This window comes from Hippoglossus stenolepis, chromosome 22, assembly GCF_022539355.2.
Source record: "Hippoglossus stenolepis isolate QCI-W04-F060 chromosome 22, HSTE1.2, whole genome shotgun sequence".
NCBI lineage: Eukaryota > Metazoa > Chordata > Actinopteri > Pleuronectiformes > Pleuronectidae > Hippoglossus > Hippoglossus stenolepis.
In genome coordinates, this window is record NC_061504.1 from 4,614,374 (window position 1) to 4,635,743 (window position 21,370).

General features: G+C 41.7%; 3 protein-coding genes across 11 annotated transcripts in view; 2 read left to right on the forward strand and 1 right to left on the reverse strand.

The window, feature by feature from the left end:
- Positions 1–4,627, forward strand: part of fbxo18 (F-box DNA helicase 1) — a 27,500-nt gene extending 22,873 nt beyond the window's left edge. Inside the window, exon 21 of the mRNA XM_047338631.1 lies at positions 4,472–4,627. Within this exon, the coding sequence (XP_047194587.1) occupies positions 4,472–4,618 (147 nt within the window). The 3' untranslated portion in view covers positions 4,619–4,627. The remainder of the gene's footprint in view (positions 1–4,471) is intronic.
- The window catches only part of il15ra (interleukin 15 receptor subunit alpha), an 18,979-nt gene extending 5,711 nt beyond the window's left edge, over positions 1–13,268 (reverse strand). For 3 of the 9 annotated variants that reach the window (XM_047338635.1, XM_047338633.1, XM_047338632.1), the window contains exons 1-6: positions 12,950–13,266; positions 11,249–11,443; positions 9,274–9,321; positions 7,868–7,984; positions 1,914–2,108; positions 883–930 (exon numbers count right to left, since the gene is read on the reverse strand). In XM_047338635.1, coding sequence (XP_047194591.1) covers positions 883–930; positions 1,914–2,108; positions 7,868–7,984; positions 9,274–9,321; positions 11,249–11,443; positions 12,950–13,091 — 745 coding nt within the window. In that variant the 5' untranslated portion in view covers positions 13,092–13,266. Of the gene's footprint in view, positions 1–882; positions 931–1,913; positions 2,109–7,867; positions 7,985–9,273; positions 9,322–11,248; positions 11,444–12,854 lie in introns of all 9 variants that reach the window. The other 6 variants (XM_047338640.1, XM_047338634.1, XM_047338636.1 and 3 more) reach the window with 5 other exon arrangements.
- On the forward strand, positions 13,255–20,975 carry rbm17 (RNA binding motif protein 17). The gene is made up of 12 exons (XM_035148049.2): positions 13,255–13,750; positions 13,885–14,001; positions 14,250–14,416; positions 14,736–14,848; positions 15,337–15,387; positions 15,689–15,827; positions 16,147–16,298; positions 16,696–16,746; positions 17,909–17,985; positions 18,191–18,289; positions 18,371–18,443; positions 20,667–20,975. The coding sequence occupies exons 1-12, from the start codon at positions 13,628–13,630 to the stop codon at positions 20,768–20,770; spliced, it is 1,266 nt and encodes a 421-aa protein (XP_035003940.1). The 5' UTR covers positions 13,255–13,627; the 3' UTR covers positions 20,771–20,975.
- Positions 20,976–21,370: the final 395 nt, after the last annotated feature.

Consider the following 21,370-nt stretch of genomic DNA (forward strand, 5'->3'; position numbering starts at 1 on the left):
AGACAAGATTTATTTCTACTAATACACCTGAGGGCATGACTGCATTACTCCTACTGCTGACACTACTCATACTACTACTAATATCTATGTTACTTCCTTGTTACTTTCTCTACCATCACTACTATTTATAAAACTACCGCTAAGTAACATGAAAAACGTATTTGAGCCCCGACAGAAGAGTTGTGGGAAGTAAATTTAAAAAACAATGCACTAAAAGCAACACCTTTCACATTATGGTCATTTGACTCATCTATACCACTTTCAGGGATGCAGGGGGAGCTGGAGCCAATCCCAGCTGACATTGGTCCCCAGTGCATCACAGGCCCAACACACAGAGACATCGAGTCAATTTACAGGCTCCAACCAACCTTTTCTGTCTTGGGATTTTGGAAGGAAGCCGAAGTACCCGGAGAAAACCCACGCAAACACGGAACAGAGAACACGCAAACTCAACACAGAAAGCCCCTGGCCCAACCGGGATTCGAACCGGAAACCTTCATTCTGTGAGGTATCGTTGCATCGTGCTGCCTATGCTAACAAAAATGATCTCAAACAGACAGATGTAGAATTTTCTGCTCTTCACCTCCAACAGTTCAAGCAAATTTAGACCTCACTGATGTTGTGATGTTGTTGAACCATCTGCAAACGCACACCATGATAAATTGCCCCACATGGCACATACTCAATCTTACTGTGCATATTGTTTGTTTAAATGCACGCTCTTCACACACAGACAAACACTGCACGGTTGAATACACACAATGAAGCTTCTTTAATAAGCAGTGCTTTTGCGCTTCAGTGATTAAAGCCAGGAAGTCATGTTGTGAAAGTTAAGACTTTCCACTATTTTCCACTTGATTCATGCAGACAGGGAGGACTCACTTGTTACTGGGCTCTTTGGTGGACGTGTTGTGGTTCTCAGGGGGTCGGCTAAAAAGAACAAATGAGAAGTTGGACATTTTTATCGTTCAACTGCAACAAAAAACTATGACTAAGTTAGAAAATAAATATATAAAACTGGAACTAGGTGCAAGACAGAGTATCAGGCAAGCTGTAAAAACGATGGATCGAATACTTGCCATGATTCTATAGTAGATTTCACCTGATTACCTCACACTTGGCAGTGCTCTCTCCAGGGTTAGGTGTATCATGATCCATCACTATACATAACCAAGCACTAGATATTACTCTACCCTGATGATATGTAGCTCCTTGTCCAGAATGCCCATCTATTTGTCAAGTGCATGAAAGAGACGTTTGTGTGGAACAACAGCTTTTGTAGCAGCAGTGTTTCTAAGGGAGACAGGTCTTAAGTCACAGTAGCTGTCCCCACTCAACAACATGCACCTGTCGACTTCCTTCCCACTGCTACTGACAGGAGCATTTGTATTGCTTGTCGTTTGATTATTCAGGAAAATGAATCGCATGTTTGACGGCTTGAACATACTCGAAAACTCACCAAACTTTGCGGGCGCGTCAGGCCTGATGAAAATGTAAGTATTCTGGAGTAATTCGGAATGGGCGTTTTTATTTTATGATTAATATTTTGCTTATGTTATTAAACTTGAGGGATGGATTACAACAGCGGCTTCCAGTGAAATCCCAAATCTCTTTACATTTTCAAGGCAGAGCACAGGCCACACTCTACCACTGGATTGGGGTTGCTACTCAGCTACTCTTAGCATCAGGGACTATTGTTTGAGGCAGTAGTGCGTCTATTTGACTGTACGTGCTGGGCTAGAGTTGTGTATTAAGTTCTGTCCTATGATCTGAGGCCTGTGGGTCAAGCTCCAGTAACCGTGTGGGGAGATATACAGTATTACTTCACTCAAGGAGCAACCATCTCTGTGAAATCAGTTTGAATTCTAAGACTGGGCTTTTCAAATGAAAAGACAAACAATAATAAATCTTACGTATGCATCGGAGCGTGGGCTTGTTCCACTTCGCAGCACTGTTACTCCCACTGCATTTGATGAGGTTCGATGTTCCCGCTTTCCTCAAGTAACCATCTATACACGTGTAGCGAAAAGAGTCTCGAGAACAGGTCTCGGGTGGAGGATCCGTCAGAGGCAGTACAGGGATCTCTGAACAAGAACAACTGCTTTTGTCTGGAAGAAAAACAAAAGGACAACATGGACGCACAGGTCAATGCAAAGACGGCCTAATATTACAGTGTTTTTTCTTGTGAGTTCATTTGCAAAGGGAAAACTAGAAAACTTATATTGGTGGAATTTAGATGGATATTCAAACACAATGCAACTTATAGATTTACAGTCACTCCAGAATCAGTTTTATAGCCCATGCATGAATTAATCAGTTACACATGAACTCTGGTGGATGGAGTAGATCTCACCTCTCACCTCTGAACACTGCACCATGTAGTTTGTAAGTGCTACAAGGTGTTTGTTCAAAAAGCTTATAGGCCAGAGTTTTTTCTGTAAATCCATGGGGTGAATGTGAATCTAAAAGTTCAATATCTGTTTATACACTAAATAAAAGATCTATCATAGATTAAATGGGCCTGACTATGCAATTCCTTGGCCCTCTGGTACCTAGTCTTAATAACTTCAATTGTAAAAGAAGCACAAGTCACAGCCAAGATAGATAGAAATGAAACAGATATAAAGATATGAAAATATATTATATACAGTATATTACACGCGAGTACATTTGTTTAGATATTTTGATCATTGTGTTCCATGTATTTTATTGAGTTAGTCTTGACTGGGTGTCACTTTTAATGTTGAGGTGTAAAAAATGACTAATGCTGCAAACTAAATATGTTCTTCTTTTAACTCTAAACTTTAACATAGATAAATAAATGAAAATATAACTCCTGACAGTTTAGTGTCTCTTTATACAGTTTGAGTGATTTCCTGTCAAAATACAAGATCTACCATAGACTCTCTCTTCAATTCCTTGACCCTCTTCCCAGGTAAATTGTCTTTATACATTAAAATGTACGACATAAATAAAGTAGATTACACATGCGAACATTAATCTTGTTATTTTTAGAAAAACTTAAAAGATAGCCAAATAAAAAACGACAAATAATAAATGAAAATAATGCACGCGGAACACGTGTCAGACAGCATGTCATTCCTTGTCGTTATGTTTGAATATGCTGAGTTTGAGCTGAGCAGCGCAGTGAACACTCACAGTCAAATTGCCAGTTTGTCAACGGGAGTTCTGAACGGTGCTTACCGGCGGAGGAGCAGCGCGCAGCCCCGAGCAGACACACGATCACAGCGCGCACAGAGAGAGACAGTGAACCCGGATCCATCTGGAGAACCACTGACCTCTCACTGCATCGTGTCCAGCAGGTAAACTGGCCCCGGTACAGACCATCCTCAATGACACCAACACTTCCACCCCGCCTTCACTCTCACCCCGGCCACTCCTCCGCGGCAGCCACATGACGCCTGCCGGAGGACACGTTTATAGTTTTTCAACAACAACGCCCTCACGCTGGAGTACAAATCATTTATTTCCCTTTCCTTCTCTAACACCTCTGCTTCTGATTCAGACCTGCCTGTATCTGTCTAATTTTTAACCCATTCGTCCAACTCCTCGAATGATGAAATTGGGTTTAAATAGGTTACTTATACCTCTTTCCCACCAAAATAAGCGGGTGTACGCAGATTTCTTTGAAACGTAAACCCATTAACCGCCATGAAAGCGGCGCTGTCTCACCTCGCTGTGGCAGAATTAGAGCGTTCAACTGGTTGCTATGTTTCAGTCACTGCCGATTATATCCAATCCCATTGCAGACACAAGCCAGATGTTAGTGGGGGGGTTTTGACCAGTGGAGAAGGGGCTTGAGATAAAACATATTCTAACGCCTCCTAAATCCTAGACTGTGTACAACCAGGAATGTATTGTTTGCCTGAACTGGCCATTTCGCATTAGAGTTAGTGTTAAAACTACACTGTCAGGTCTTGTGTTGTTATACCTTCAGCTCGCTATGATTTCTTTTTAAAAGCCTCCCTCATTTGTCTGTATCTAGACCAGGGGTCTTCAACGTTTTTCAGGCCAAGGACCCCCAAACTGATGGAGAGATGGAGCAGGGACCCCCTACTATATATATTGTATAAAATTGTGTGTTATATTAAACTGGGCCTAGTGCCATGTATAAACATAACTACCCTGTTATTGTGCATTCAATACTAAGCTATTCAAATAATACACAGGTTCATATATTCATGTTTTTATTTTAAACATGTGCAAGGTATCTGAGTTGCAGTGTGTGCATTGCTGACTGAAAGATAACGTCTTCTGCCTCCATTTATCCGTTCACTACAATATGTTGGATTCATGTTAATGTGTATTTAAAGACATTTAAATTCGTGGAACAATAAAAAAATATATAAAAAATTGTCTAATCAACCCAAAATTTCGCGACCCCCCCCCTGCAGTACCTCCGCGGACCCCCTAGGGGTCGCGGACCCCCTGTTGAAGACCTCTGATCTAGACTGATAGCGAGTCCAAAGGCGGCCCGCTGTGCGAGGGGTGTGTGTGGCAACGCGTCGGACCTACAGCCTTCCTCATGACTGATGACCTTCTCTCAATGGCTGAAATACCAGGACAATTTGTCCAGCCTATGGTCCGTGGTTTCTAGAGCTATTTCCTTTTTAACAATTTTTTTTTAATTTGTTTACGTCCAGTTGTTAGTGACCTTCAATGCACTGTTCAGGATAGGAACAGAGAGTATTAATGTGAGGTGCTCTCCAGCGATCACTGCTTACTGACTCTGCCACGTGATCTTGTTTTTTAAAACTGTTTATCTGTGTTTATTTCTCTCTATGAGATAAATGGGATTGTTATATAATGTACAGTTGAGATTATCAGCCAATAGCATCCAGTGCTACTCCGGAGGACTGACATTAAAGGAGCAACGTGTTTCCATGCAAACATTGACTCAAAACATAAATCTGCTGACAAATGGGTTTACAAGTGTATTTATTTCCTCTGCAGGACTTGTAAGAATGTCATATTTACATGGAGGGCAATATTCTGACTATTGACTTTATTTTGAATAAGACATTACACTGATTATGATGTTTACATGAGTTGCTAATATAATATTCCATTGATGTTGCTTTTTACATGTTACAGAGCATAGTGTGATTATGTCAAACAGTTGGTATCCGTACATGTCGATGTCGTAAAATACTGCGAAAAAATCCGATAGGACGTAATAATGCCAATAACACGTATACATCTCTATATAATGCGACTGATATGCCACATGTCTTAATTTAAGTATTGCTTGTTCCAAGTGTGACCTTAATCAGGTTAAGGTAGAAAGAAAATGCTGTTTACATGACAGGAGGAAAGACAAGTGAGATAAAAAACTAAATTGTCAAAAGGCCATGTTTGCATTTTAACAGAACATGAGTTAATGCCAAGCAGCACATATTTCAGAGGCTCTAGTCGCTGTGACAATAATAAATAAAGGCAAAACACTGAAAACAATTTCTAAACAATTTGCATTACATTCAGTTGTCTGTATATACAGTGTATATATAATATCAGGTGTAAAAGAAGGCATGCCCTGTATCAACACCATGCATGAACAAACACAGGATAACAGTGTCACACCCAACCAGGGATGTAGCTGCCATTTCTGACAGTGAGGTCACTTCCTTGATATTTATGAATTTTGAGGGGCTATTTACAAGTTCTGTAATAAAAAAAACAACCTCTTACATGGTTTTATGGTTAAATTCTTGCTCGTATGAACCACAGACAATATATAAGGGTTAGGGTTAGGAAGCACGTCTCCAACCCTAACCCAGAGGACATCAAGAACATCCTCTGGAGCCAGAATCTGCGCAGCAGTGATGCTGGTGTGGACGTTTCCTATGGTTTTTATGGCATCATGTTTTTAAGTCTATGGTTATGACCTTATCAGCTGATCAGTCATTGACCTCATCAAACCCAATGAGCCTTCAGCAGTCAATACGAGAGCGACACCTTGATGTTGAGCTTTTTAATTGTTATTTTTCTGTGCTTTTAGTATGAGCTCTCACTGGGGTGGACGAGATTTTCAGCTTCTAAAGTGACGTTAAGGCGAAATGCCAAACCTTGTAGTTGGAAATCAATATATAATATATATGATATGTATTACAAAAATAAAATGAAAGTGTGCGTCTTCCGAAGTTCAAACACTGTGTACGACACTACGTTACAAGTACTCTGTTTTTATACCTGAATCTGATTGGACAAAGATAGTCCAATCACAAAGCACAGTCAGTTACCTTCCTGGACGCTGCACGCCCACATTTCAGGCAGCTCAACCACCTGTTCTCTGATCGGACAGTTTGACGCTGCTTTGTGATTGGATTGTAATAGTCCAATCGGATTCAGGTATAAAAACAAGTCAAAACTCGCACTAAGTGTCAAACTTCTTGAAACTTGAACTTTTCATGCAGATTCACAACAGGGGTTTACAAAGGCTGACTTGCAGCTTTAAACTCTTGACTTCCTGTGACAGCAGAAGGTTACAGGGGACAAACTCTATGACGCCGGTTCAGCTGGAACATTATTCATGGATATCGTTTCTTCATCTGTCGCCGGCCTGTCATTTCTTTGAGACTTCCTGAGGTATGAAGAAAATGATGATACAATTAAAACCCTAAGTGAACACACAGGATTTTAATGCAGAAATGTGAATCATACAAATTGTTCCACCTCAATTTTAGTTATTTCATGAAGCGAAAGAAAGTGTAGTGAGACATAATTCCACGTATATAATTCATTCCTAAATCCTTAATGTTCACATCATTACCTTCTATAACACACGTAGCTGATTCCGATTAAAGCGCAGACGATCACCAGTGAAGCGCAGACAATCAGCGCTGTTGTTGTTGTGCCAAGTCCTGTAAAAGAAACAAAGGAAACTCAATGTAAAGCTATTTCCTCCCTGTATGCTTCATTACAGCATTTGCTTTATGTAGTGATCCCAAGCCTTTCATGTGTATCTCTTTAGCACTTAACTAACAAAATATGGGAAGATGACAAAACGACAGGAAGTAGATAAATCTTAGGAACATCAAAAATTATAATGAAACTTGGAGGAGGGGGGAATGTCCTGATGTGTATTTATCCTTTAAAAGCATCACTCACTCATTTACAAATATCACATACTAGGAGATACCAGGTGAAACTGGGTACTGTGACAGTGTTAAACTTACTGTGGTCAGTGTGGCCGACAAGGAGGACTATCCGTCCTGTTATTGGGAGGCTGGTTGGACGAGGCTGGTGTCGTCCGGTCTGTTGCTACGTTTTTAAGATGTGAAAGAAAGGATTTGTAAGATTTTCCTGTGGGTTCGATTATGCATTTACAGATCTGCATTGATTGATTTTAGAAATTCGTGGAAAGCCTTGCGGACGTCTCAAGATGTGATTTACACATTACTGCTGATTTCTCATGTAAACCTTTTTTATATTGATTAAAAAAGAACAAGAATTGTAATAATAGCTGCAGTAAAATACATCAACTCAGGGGTTTGAAAGATAATAAATAAGAGAATAAAAAATGTGTCATTTAAATATGACAGAAAACATTTTACTAAATGTGTCATTTTTAGGTCAACGGTGGTGTTTACAATAATTCCCTAGATGTAAATACAAGGTATATGTTTTCATCTTATATGTTGCAATACACAAAATATTGTTGGATACAAGAGTGAATCTTAATTCTTCGATGCAGCCTAGGAGTAATTTGCTGGAAATCCCCAAAATTGTCTGTGTGCGTGGGTTTGTGCGTGTGTGTGCGTGTGTGTGCGTGTGTGCGCGTGTGTGCGTGTGTGCGTGCGTGCGTGCGTGCGTGCGTGCGTGCGTGCGTGCGTGGTGAGCTCCTGACCCTGTGAGTGATCAACCTGCACACTAAGTGACGTTGGCTCGAGGCTGTTTTTCTCCAGAAGCCCTGTAGATGAGAAGCTTCCGCTCTTAGTCATCTGAAGGTTGGTGAAAGACGCTGCTGATGACGAGACAAGATTTATTTCTACTAATACACCTGAGGGCATGACTGCATTACTCCTACTGCTGACACTACTCATACTACTACTAATATCTATGTTACTTCCCTGTTGCTTCATCTACCATCACTACTATTTATAAAACTACCGCTAAATAACATGAAAAACATATTTTTCCATGTCCAATATTCGCTCTCATTTTGTAGCTCTGTTCTGGTCTTCACCAACCCCTGAGCAAAAACATCTGGCTCTGTAGCTGCTGATCGCACCAGTATGTTTGCCACCTGAGTACTAACCTAACTTTGTGTATGTGCTGTGTGGTGTTCGCCAGGTGTATTTTCAGAGACAGCAGTGAAAATGAGCCCCGACAGAAGAGTTGTGGGAAGTAAATTCAAAAAACAATGATGACGAGACAAGATTTATTTCTACTAATACAGCTGAGGGCATGACTGCATTACTCCTACTGCTGACACTACTCATACTACTACTAATATCTATGTTACTTCCCTGTTACTTCCTCTACCATCACTACTATTTATAAAACTACCGCTAAGTAACATGAAAAACGTATTGAGCCCCGACAGAAGAGTTGTGGGAAGTAAATTCAAAAAACAATGCACTAAAAGCAACACCTTTCACATTATGGTCATTTGACTCATCTATACCACTTTCAGGGATGCAGGGGGAGCTGGAGCCAATCCCAGCTGACATTGGTCCCCAGTGCATCACAGGCCCAACACACAGAGACATCGAGTCAATTTACAGGCTCCAACCAACCTTTTCTGTCTTGGGATTTTGGAAGGAAGCCGAAGTACCCGGAGAAAACCCACGCAAACACGGAACAGAGAACACGCAAACTCAACACAGAAAGCCCCTGGCCCAACCGGGATTCGAACCGGAAACCTTCATTCTGTGAGGTATCGTTGCATCGTGCTGCCTATGCTAACAAAAATGATCTCAAACAGACAGATGTAGAATTTTCTGCTCTTCACCTCCAACAGTTCAAGCAAATTTAGACCTCACTGATGTTGTGATGTTGTTGAACCATCTGCAAACGCACACCATGATAAATTGCCTCACATGGCACATACTCAATCTTACTGTGCATATTGTTTGTTTAAATGCACGCTCTTCACACACAGACAAACACTGCACGGTTGAATACACACAATGCAGCTTCTTTAATAAGCAGTGCTTTTGCGCTTCAGTGATTAAAGCCAGGAAGTCATGTTGTGAAAGTTAAGACTTTCCACTATTTTCCACTTGATTCATGCAGACAGGGAGGACTCACTTGTTACTGGGCTCTTTGGTGGACGTGTTGTGGTTCTCCGGGGGTCGGCTAAAAAGAACAAATGAGAAGTTGGACATTTTTAACGATCAACTGCAACAAGAAACTATGACTAAGTTAGAAAAATAAATATATAAAACTGGAACTAGGTGCAAGACAGAGTATCAGGCAAGCTGTAAAAACGATGGATCGAATACTTGCCATGATTCTATAGTAGATTTCACCTGATTACCTCACACTTGGCAGTGCTCTCTCCAGGGTTAGGTGTATCATGATCCATCACTACACATAACCAAGCACTAGATATTACTCTACCCTGATGATATGTCGCTCCTTGTCCAGAATGCCCATCTATTTGTAGCAGCAGTGTTTCTAAGGGAGACAGGTCTTCAAGGGCCCATATTTTACACCTTTCTGGGATTTAATTTGAGGTATTGGTCCCCCTAATATGATATATCAGTGGTTTAAAGTCGAAAAAACTGCTGCAATGTGTATTTCCATGTCCTCTCTTCTGCCTCTCTCTGGAGCTGCGGACAGAACAGGCTGTTTTGGCCTGCCTCTTGAGCCCCTCCGCTGATTGGCTAACTGCACTTTGAGTGACATGCAACCAGGCCTATCACCGGTCTCATTCTGGCGCATTGACGATCTCTCTGGTAAACACAGCTGAAAGTCACATTATGTTCGGATACAGCTATAGAAGACCAGCCACATATTTACAGTCGGTTACAACAGGATGTTTCTTAACTGTAAGTTACACCGTCCTCATGTTTGTTTGTGTGTTAGCAGGACAGTCGGCCAATGTAGGAGTAAATGTTGCTGAACATGGCGACACGGCACGTCAGAAGAAATAAAGCGTAACCGCTGGTCTCGAACAGTGACGTTCTTAGGAGGAATGTGCACGGACACATTCTCTTCCTTGCATCCCTCCACGCTGCAGTGTTTCTTCAGTGTTGTTGTTGTGGTTAGCCTGTGGTAGCTAACAAGCTGCTAGCTCAGCAACATGGAGGAGTGGTGGGTTCGGAGGCTGGACTGGTACCCGCTGGGTGGGGCTGAGGGAGGAGTTCGATTCTATGATGACATCATAAGGGTGAGGAAGTACGAAACGAGACGTTTCAATAACATATTTCTTAGAATGGACTGAGTGAAAAAGTCCGTGGAGTGACAGTTTTCATACTTTAAGGGTCCCCACTGACCCCCTTCCAGTCATTACAGATAGTAAAAGCCCAGAAAATTAATTTTACACAATATGGGCCCTTTAAGTCACAGTAGCTGTCCCCACTCAACAACATGCACCTGTCGACTTCCTTCCCACTGCTACTGACAGGAGCATTTGTATTGCTTGTCGTTTGATTACTCAGGAAAATGAATCGCATGTTTGACGGCTTGAACATACTCGAAAACTCACCAAACTTTGCGGGCGCGTCAGGCCTGATGAAAATGTAAGTATTCTGGAGTAATTCGGAATGGGCGTGGCTAAATGGCTCAACAGGGCCCCCTAAAACGCAGCAATTCCGTCCGGTTCAACCGATCTTCACCTACTGCAAAAGCAGGTAAGCTTCGTTTTACAGCTTTTATTCGACTTCCATTCATTTTTCACTGTGTGGTCTACACCTGGTGGCGTGAACCGTAATGCGTGATTAGTGGGCGTCGTCCAGCGCCGCTTGACGGAGGCAGGAAGTGACGTGTTTACCCTTCCCGCGATGCACAAAACACACGCAAAAACGGATCCGTTTCGCCCCGGTCCCTGTGCGCCCTCCCCTGCGGCCGCAGCAGGTCCAGAGATGGTAAGTGCTCGGGCCCGCACAGTGCTGCTCCGGTTTCTTTTTTTTGCTCTTATGTTTAACATTTTGCTTATGTTATTAAACTTGAGGGAGATATACAGTATTACTTCATTCAAGGAGCAACCATCTCTGTAAAATCAGTTTGAATTCTAAGACTGGGCTTTTCAAATGAAAAGACAAACAATAATAAATCTTACGTATGCAGCGGAGCGTGGCCGTGGTCCACTTCGCAGCACTGTTACTCCCACTGCATTTGATGAGGTTCGATGTTCCCGCTTTCCTCAAGTAACCATCTATACACGTGTAGCGAAAAGTGTTTCGAGAACAGTTCTCGGGTGGAGGATCCGTCAGAGGCAGTACAGGGATCTCTGAACAAGAACAACTGCTTTTGTCTGGAAGAAAAACAAAAGGACAACATGGACGCACAGGTCAATGCAAAGACTGCTTCATATTACAGTGTTTTTTTCTTGTGAGTTAATTTGCAAAGGGGAAAAACTAGAAAACTTATATTGGTGGAATTTAGATGGATATTCAAACACAATGCAACTTATAGTTTTACAGTCACTCCAGAATCAGTTTTATAGCTCATGCATGAATTAATCAGTTACACATGAACTCTGGTGGATGGAGTAGATCTCACCTCTCACCTGTGAACACTGCACCATGTAGTTTGTAAGTGCTACAAGGTGTTTGTTCAAAAAGCTTATAGGCCAGAGTTTTTTCTGTAAATCCATGGGGTGAATGTGAATCTAAAAGTTCAATATCTGTTTATACACTAAATAAAAAATCTATCATAGATTAAATGGGCCTGACTATGCAATTCCTTGGCCCTCTGGTACCTAGTCTTAATAACTTCAATTGTAAAAGAAGCACAAGTCACAGCCAAGATAGATAGAAATGAAACAGATATAAAGATATGAAAATATATTATATACAGTATATTACACGCGAGTACATTTGTTTAGATATTTTGATCATTGTGTTCCATGTATTTTATCGAGTTAGTCTTGACTGGGTGTCACTTTTAATGTTGAGGTGTAAAAAATGACTAATGCTGCAAACTAAATATGTTCTACTTTTAACTCTAAACTTTAACATAGATAAATAAATGAAAATATAACTCTTGAAAGTTTAGTGTCTCTTTATACAGTTTGAGTGATTTCCTGTCAAAATACAAGATCTACCATAGACTCTCTCTTCAATTCCTTGACCCTCTTCCCAGGTAAGTTGTCTTTATTAAAATGTACGACATAAATAAAGTAGATTACACATGCGAACATTAATCTTGTTATTTTATTTTTTATTTTTGTTCTGTGTCTTGTTAGAGACTTGACTGCGTTTCATTTTAAATGTTGAGCTGTGTAAAATGACACTTCTCTCTTTAACTCTAAAGGCAAGAATAAATAAACATAAACAAAAATGAAAATGAAAATAATACACAGAAAACATTCAAAAAGTGAATGGCGCAATACTGAATCTGAAACTATCTGTTTAAGGTTTGAGTAATTTCCTTTCAAAATATAAAATCTACCATAGATTAAATGGGCCTGACTCTCCTCCGGATATCACTTAATACATATAACACGGGCATACATTTATTGTCATGTTTTTATTATTGTGTTATGTATTATATAGAAAAATATAGACAAATAATAAATGAAAATAATGCACGCGGAACACATGTCAGACAGCATGTCATTCCTTGTCGTTATGTTTGAATATGCTGAGTTTGACCTGAACAGCGCAGTGAACACTCACAGTCAAATTGCCAGTTTGTCAAAGGGAGTTCTGAACGGTGCTTACCGGCGGAGGAGCAGCGCGCAGCCCCGAGCAGACACACGATCACAGCGCGCACAGAGAGAGACAGTGAACCCGGATCCATCTGGAGAACCACTGACCTCTCACTGCATCGTGTCCAGCAGGTAAACTGACGCCGGTACAGACCATCCTCAATGACAATAAAACTTCCACCCCGCCGTCACTTTCACTTTCGACCCGCCACTCCTCCGCGGCAGCCACATGACGCCTGCCGGAGGACATGTTAATAGTTATTCAACAATCACGCCCTCACGCTGGACTATAAATCATTTATTTGTCTATCTAAGTCTATTAAACACGTTCATTCTCTGCACGTGACACGTTATTTGGCAGCTCAACACTTCCGGACATTCATTGTTTACATTCACAAGAGAAGGTGCGCGACGGTGGAGACGGGTGAAGTCCCCCAAGCCGCCAGGTGGCGCAGGAGCAGGACGTGTTCGCAGTTGTCGTTGACTGTCGCGCTTCACTTCTTGTTGTTGTGCCGCAGCCTCTTGTCACGTTCAGCGAGGAGCTACATCTAAACTGCACCTTCACCTTTATATAGTGATACTCACTCATCTTTTAGTCAATGTCCTGATATTTCCAACACCGGTGGGTTCAAACGTGAACTGTGGTTTGTTTTGGGGGGTTTAATAATTCGTTTTAAGACGTTTAGTTATTGCTAAGTAGCTGTGTTAGCATTAGCTGGCGTTAGCTGAGGGTTAGCTAGTTATTAAAGAACTGTGTGTGGTGAACAAGAGCTTTGACCGGCAGCTATGTCGCTGTATGATGATCTCGGCGTGGGGGCCAGTGACACCAAGACCGAAGGGTGGTCCAAGAATTTCAAGCTGCTTCAGTCCCAGCTGAAGGTGAAGAAGGCGGCTCTGACCCAGGCTAAGGTAGGCACACAGTACACAGGTATTACAGCACTGGCCCTGGTGAAGATAGTGGGCGTTGTACACACAACAACAAGAACAAACAACCCAAATGTCTGTGTTTTCACTGTTTTTGTTGTGTTTGTGTCTGTTTGTAGACGCAGAGAATGAAGCAGACCACTGTCTTGGCTCCTGTTATTGACCTAAAGAGAGGAGGCTCCAGTGATGAGCGACAGATCATAGATACCCCTCCACACGCTGCCGCTGGACTCAAGGTCAGTCTCCACCAGTGAACCAGCAAACCAGAGTGTCAGCACTCCTGATGCTGCTCTGGCTTGATGTTCTTGTGTGGTGTGTTTCCACTCAATCTTATGTGTAATGTTAGACGCTTTTCAGACCTGGTATTAACATCGTGAGAGATCCGATCACAAGTGGTCATCTCTCAGTTTGTCTGCCAAAATAAGAGTTTATAAATCCACATCACGATATTGGAGTGTCCATAATGGGTTTGTGCTTGCTTCAGGACACTGTGCCTAGTGGTTTCTCCTCGGGCGACGCGCTGATCCCGTTGGCGGACGAGTATGACCCGATGTTCCCCAACGACTATGAGAAGGTGGTGAAGCGACACAGAGAAGAACGACAGCGGCTGAGGGAGCAGGAGCGGCAGAAGGAAATTGAGGAGAGAGAAAAGTACTGCCATGCTTGTTTAACTTGACCAAACAGTGATTGAAAACAAGAGCTGGGATTAAACAGGAGAGTAATAATGTTGGAGGTAAAAGAGACAAAGTAGCACATAACATACTGCAATGAATCTACCCTTCCACTTACAGAATAATTGGCAATCAGTTGATTCTTCTACGTTTCACATCTATTGCTATTTGGGATCTTTTGAGGAATCTTGATGTATCTGTAACTCAGTAAATGTTGTAGAATTGGGTTATTTCTCGTTTACTAAAAAACTAAAGAATCACATGACTCCTGTTTGAACCTGAGACTTGGTGTTTTACAGGAAAAGGAAAGACAGGCACGATGGAGTAGCTCCAACCGGTTTCTCTCGTTTCCCGGCAACAGAGGAAGACTCAGACGAGGATGACGAGTATGAGAAAGAGCGCCAAAAACGAAGTGAGTATTTCCCACTGCTTGGCAGAAAGTCATTGTCATTACTGTTACACAGTGATTGAGTGGATGTTATTGAGCTGTCTTTAAGTTTGAAAGCTTAAAGTCAAAACAGATCCTTAAGAAATGATCTGTAATCAATCAATATTAGAAAGTCATGCCATGGTCTGAATGTCGGCCTTGTCCGGAACATTTTTCTTCTTCTGACTTGAAACCAAAGAGTCACTTTTAGGAACTGAAATTTTTTTTTTCATTGTTATGTGTGAGGAATTTCTGCTTATGTTGCGTCTGGAATTATCATTTTGGTCACAGAGCGCACCACATGAGTGATATATGGGATTCAAAGTGGGAAATGAAACTATGTGGACACTTGGCCATCACTGACAATACAGTTGCGTTTTTAGGTCTTTATCACAGTCATTGTGTTTCAGCCAAAACGAAAACTAAACTTATCATGTCTCCTCTTTCTCTCTCTGTCTACTTGTTTCTCTCAGCTTTGGGTGGAGCAGCCATCGCTCCTCCTTCATCACTTATGGACAGAGACGGTAGGTCTGATTATCCATCAGGTGAAACTGTAGCTGAATGAATACACAGTTATAACGTCTCAGTAACAGAAAACCCAGACTCATTTAAAGAAAAATAAACAAACATCAGGAATCAACAAGGACATGAACAGAAACATGATTTATGCACAAGTGATAGATGACCCATGAAGCCCTGTATTAGAATAAGGGTTACCTTTTTCCTATGTCTATTAATAGATATCCACCTAAAGTGTACGTATACAAACTAGACCCACATCTTACTGCAGCACTACAAGTGATTGTGTTTCTTTTATGTGTTCAGGCTCCTCTTCATTCTCCTACGAGGATGAAGGTCGTCCTGCCAGAGGATCGAAGGCCGCAATTCCTCCACCTATGTATGAGGACTCAGAGCGACCACGTTCACCGCCCGGACCAACCAGCTCCTTCTTGGCCAACATGGGGTGGGTGGCACACACACACACACACACACACACACACACACACACACACACACACACACACACACACACACACACACACACACACACACACACACACACACACACACACACACACACACACACACACACACACACACACACACACACACACACACACACACACACACACACACACATTTGTATTGTAACGAAAAAGATGATTTGTATCTCATTTCTTTTCATGTGCAACATTTTGTTGAAATCTGATATGGTGAATTACAAAGCATGGACAATCAGCTTTTATGTTGATGGAAGTTTTTCTCCCTGCGTGTTCCCACAGAGGTACGGTGGCCCATAAGATCATGCAGAAGTACGGCTTCAAAGAAGGCCAAGGCCTGGGGAAGCATGAGCAGGGCCTCAGCACGGCGCTGTCTGTGGAGAAGACCAGCAAGAGAGGCGGAAAGATCATCATAGGCGATGCTGCAGAAAAACGTAAAGACACTCTATTTTTTCTTTTTTTCTGTTAATAGTATCCACATGATTAATGCTTTCTTGGTCCACTTTGTCTTTTTCAATTTGCTTGCTTTCAAGTCTCGTTTCCGTGCCAACGGCATGAAAGCTGACCTAGGCTTGTGACTCATTCTGTTTAATCTGTATTGACTTTAAGTTACAACATATGCATTTGATTTCACGAGTGATCTTTTATGTGTATTTTTGCTCTACACTCATCATTGAACATCGTAATGTCAGATTTGCATCATTTGGTTAAATTACTGTGACCTTGTTTTCATATGTTTATACTTTTTTCATTCTGTGTAACGTGTGTGTGCGATTGTTTGTGTTGCCTATGTTTGTTTGTTGGTGTGTGTGTGTGTGTGTGATTGAGCAGCAGGGTCCAGTCTGTCAAGTGTTGCTGAGACTTCAGTCGGAGGCTTTTCAGGTTGGCCTCCTCTACATTTTCCTATGTCCCCCTTACTGTATTCTAGAAGTGTGTGTGTTGCATTTGCTTAACTATTAAAACTCCCTGTAACCAGACATAAAGCATAGGTGTTTAGCAAACATTGCATTCCTACAGGCATGGTGTATTAAGAGTTTTGCATGGGTTTTCTGTTGGATGTGTGTGTTAGTGATATCCACACTTCTTTTTTTTTTTTATGCCGCTGTCTGTTCTCATGATGTAGCTTTGACTTCTTTGTCATCTACTTTGAATGTGACCTTTATTTATTACAAAAGCTGCAAACTGAAAGTCCTTCTCCTTTCCTTCTCTAACACCTCTGCTTCGGATTCAGACCTGCCTGTATCTGTCTTTTATTAACCCATTCTCCCAACTCCTCCAATGATGAAATTGGGCTTAAATGGGTTAAAGTTATAGTTTTGGGAAACTAATTATACATTTTGGGAAATTCACTTTCTGAGGAAGAGTTGGATGAGAAGATTGATACCCCCCCACATATCTGACTATTGAATTTAAAGTCTGATGTCAGCCTGGCATAAAGACTGACAAAACAAGAGAAAAAAGATGCAATAACATGAGTGAGATTTTAGACATTTTGTGACCTGGAACTAACAACCTGGTGTGTAAATATGTGAAAAAGACATAAATATCATTCTTAATGCTACATCTGAGTAGTTGTTTCCTATTGCTTCTCTCTGAAAACATTGACTGCTTTTGGCCACTAGATGTCAGACGTATTGCTGCTTTATTTCAGCTAAACTGTTCCACCAGCTTTTATCGGTATCAGAGACTTGCAGAAAATGTTCAGTATGCTGCTGCATATACAGTATAAATACTGTTTATCTGTATATGTCAGTGTTCCGTTGAGCAAGGCAGTTTTCCTTCCTGCTGCATGGTCACTTATCCAGCAATACTAACAATTGAACGATTGCACAGGTGACCCACTTAGACCAGGTTCTCAGCAACATGTATAACATAATGAAAAATTCAATACGTATTCGATCAAGCTCTTTGTCTTGAACAATACAACATGATACAATTTGTTATTGCACACACTCAGATGCTTCATCCAGCCTTCCAGCAGCATGTGAAAATTCTTTTGAGGGGAAAAGAAACGTTAACTTTGTGTCTGTTTCCCTCCATCTAGCGGATCCTTCCAAGAAGTCAGATGCAAACCCGCTCACAGAGATCCTCAAAAACCCAACCAAAGTGGTTCTGCTGAGGGTATGTGTGTCTCTGTGTGTATTACAAAATCATAAAATAATGGTGAAAATAGAGTAAAAGTGAACCAATCAGAGGACCGTCAAAAGGAGACAGTAGAAAACCTTGTGGGAAGAACGCGCGGCTAGTTTGGTTTTTCAGATTTCAAGATCACATTTCATCATCTTCCGTTGTCCCATGTCAATAAGCCTTGTTGTTTGTCTTACAGAACATGGTGGGCCGAGGAGAAGTGGATGAAGACCTGGAGGGAGAGACGAAAGAAGAGTGCGAGAAATACGGCAAAGTGGTCAAATGTGTCATATTCGAGGTGAGGGAAGCGAATCACAGGGCTTGATTTGATGTTTACTGATCAGACAGAGCAATGACAAAAACACAATTTCCTTCTCAGATTGCGGAGGTTACTGATGATGAAGCTGTCAGGATATTTCTGGAGTTTGAGAGGGTGGAGTCTGCCATCAAAGGTCAGTGCTTTCTTGTGGTTTTTCGTGCACAACTTCGAACGAGGCCTCTCCTGCTCATTTGACCTCTTGTAAAGCCTGAAGACATCAGAAGAAATAATGGACATGGGTGCTTGGAAACTTGTTGTCACACATAGTCACTGAGAAGGGTCATGTGTGTACAATGTTTCATGATTTGGAGATCAACTTTATGTAATTGCATCATTTTGGTCCTATCATTGTATAACTGCTCCAGTAATGTGGGTGGAAGTGTGTCCCATTCTAAATGAGTTGTCCCAGATCAGAAACAAGGTGAGACTCTGCTCCCTGTGGTGTTATATCACATGTGGCCCAGCAACCCATCCGTCTCCCTGCGTCACCGGCAGAACCGCGCTTACATCACAGCCCCGAGAAAGCGGGACACGCACTCAAAGAACGATTACGCGGGCCACAGTCATAAAAAATTATACGGAGGTGTCACGCTGCACGGTCGGTTTCTATAGATGATGATGATTTTATCGCCACGAAGGAGCTTTTACCTTGGACTATTGCCATTGCTTCCCAATCTACCATGTAGAGGTCAAAGGTGATGGGCACATAGTGACAGGTTGGAGATGATCTCTTTGCCCAAAGATCAGCAGCACATCCTGACAACACAAGTCCAACTGATCCTGGTTTCTTTCTGTGACTGAAGCTACTTTCAGACATGCACTGTGTGTTTGTATTAGAGATGCACGGATCGGCTCTGACGTCGTCCTCATCCGCACGTATGCTTGACTCATCAACCCATCACCCAACCGAAGGAATTATTTTCGGAAATTCAGAACCCCGCTCCCGCATGAACATTCTAAGAATAAAATAGCTTCCACTGTGCCAGGATTTAGGCGACTTCGCTCTGATGACTCGTCCAATTGGCGTATTTCACCCACGTGCTATTATTCAGAAGTGTTCATTTATGACGACCCTACCCACCCGACCTGCGGATCAACTGCGAGTCCGCGGGTATAACTGCAATCTGGGCATCACAAGTGTGAATGTGTGTGTATATATATATATATATATATATATATATTAATGTATGTGCTCATGTGTGTATTGCTAATATATTCAGTTATAGATATTAATCATATAAAACCGCTGTATCTAGTTGGCTCAGTCTGAAGAACAGCATGTAGCTTGAATCACCACCGGTGGAGGACTCACTGAAAAAACAAGTGAGGTGTTTATCTACTACACTTTTCAAAGAAGTGAAGTCAGAGCCTCGCTCCGTCTAATCACTGCAACCCACACGTTGTTTGGTACGTCCAGTGTGGGCACACAGGAATTGAAGGTGCTGCGGGACAATGTGCTGACTGTTGGAAATGCTGTCCTGTCCTTGAAGGACAGTGGATCGGACCCATTACTGGATTGAGGCACAGAAACAATATGAGATTGTCCATTTCATTGATAAGGTGAACACTGTCACACAGGACAGGATGAACGCTGTGTGTCTCAGTTGTCCTTAATTGGAAGGTTACCTCAGTGTGTGTGTGTGTGTGTAAGAGAACTAGTTCTACAGAACAGCGTTCACTGTACGTTGCCTCTTTAGCCGTAAACACTTCAGAGAAACCACGCTGATGTCATATTCTACCTTATTATCTCAGAATAGCTCCGTCTTGGCCCATCATGACTCACATTAAGGAACTGTGGCTGCATCACACGGGAGCTTTTCACAACAGTTTATTCGACACATCAAAAACTTTCTTGTCATGAGAACAGATATGAGCCTGTTCTTTGAGGCTAAAGGGAAAAATCCACCTTAGAACAAGTGAACCATGAAAAAAGGTTGTGTGTTTGGTGTCTTTATGTTCTTTTTTTGGATATCTGATGTGCCATCATATATTGACACATATTTTCATCAACGACATATATGCTAATAGTAATGAATGAGGTAAATAGCAGGTGCTTCTCTGTGCAGCTGCCCTTTTTCTCGAGCACAACATGTGGATACATATGGATTCAGAGAATTGTCTTTTAGCAATAAACACACACACACTCTTCTCGATTTCCTTACACTCTCCTTTGAACACATGCATATCAAAGCCCCTTGTCAGAATCTTGTCATCCTGGGACACTGCAGAGTATCTGAATGCGTATTCGGTTTCTGTAACATCACAGCACTAATCCTGTTTGTCTCTGTCCATGTCCATGTATTTTGGTACAAACTGACCCTACATGTGTGTCTCTCTCTCTCTCTCTCCTGTGCAGCTGTGGTTGATCTTAATGGACGTTACTTCGGCGGGCGAGTCGTCAAGGCCTGCTTCTACAATCTAGACAAGTTTCGGGTTTTGGATCTCGGGGAGCAGTTCTGATGTCTCCATGGGAAGCTACACACACACCAACAGACTCTATGAACACACCTCCTCTTCCTCGCTTGTACATAAACATTTTTTTTATATTTTCTGATCGGCAGTGAAGTTTCTGAATGTAGCGACACCAACTTGTGGAGTTTTACTTTTCTTTTTTCCTGTCATGAAAGATAACCTTTATGTTGACAAAAATAAAAGGTCTAAATAATGTCAAGTTTACTGTTTTCTTTGTTTATTTATCAGTATTCCATTTAGATGTACATTTTTTTACACGTATATCCTGTATCATTAGTCTGTATACCGAATTATTTGCTGAAATTCAGTATTACAATTGAGTCTCCTAATGCCGACTACCTTGTTTTTCAGCTTCAAAATGTTAAATAGTTCATACTTGTCAAATCCTGAATCAAACCTGACACATCATATCCTCACATCCTGTTTTGGATGAGCACATGATATCCAAGAAGCCTAGTTTCCCTTTTATGAAATTTTGTCTGACATAACACAGGCGCCACAGTAGTGTTAACACATCCCCAGGGCCCTGTGGTCCTAACTTAGCCCTGATGGATTGTGGGAAGGGGACTGGGACGGTGAACGCCGCCC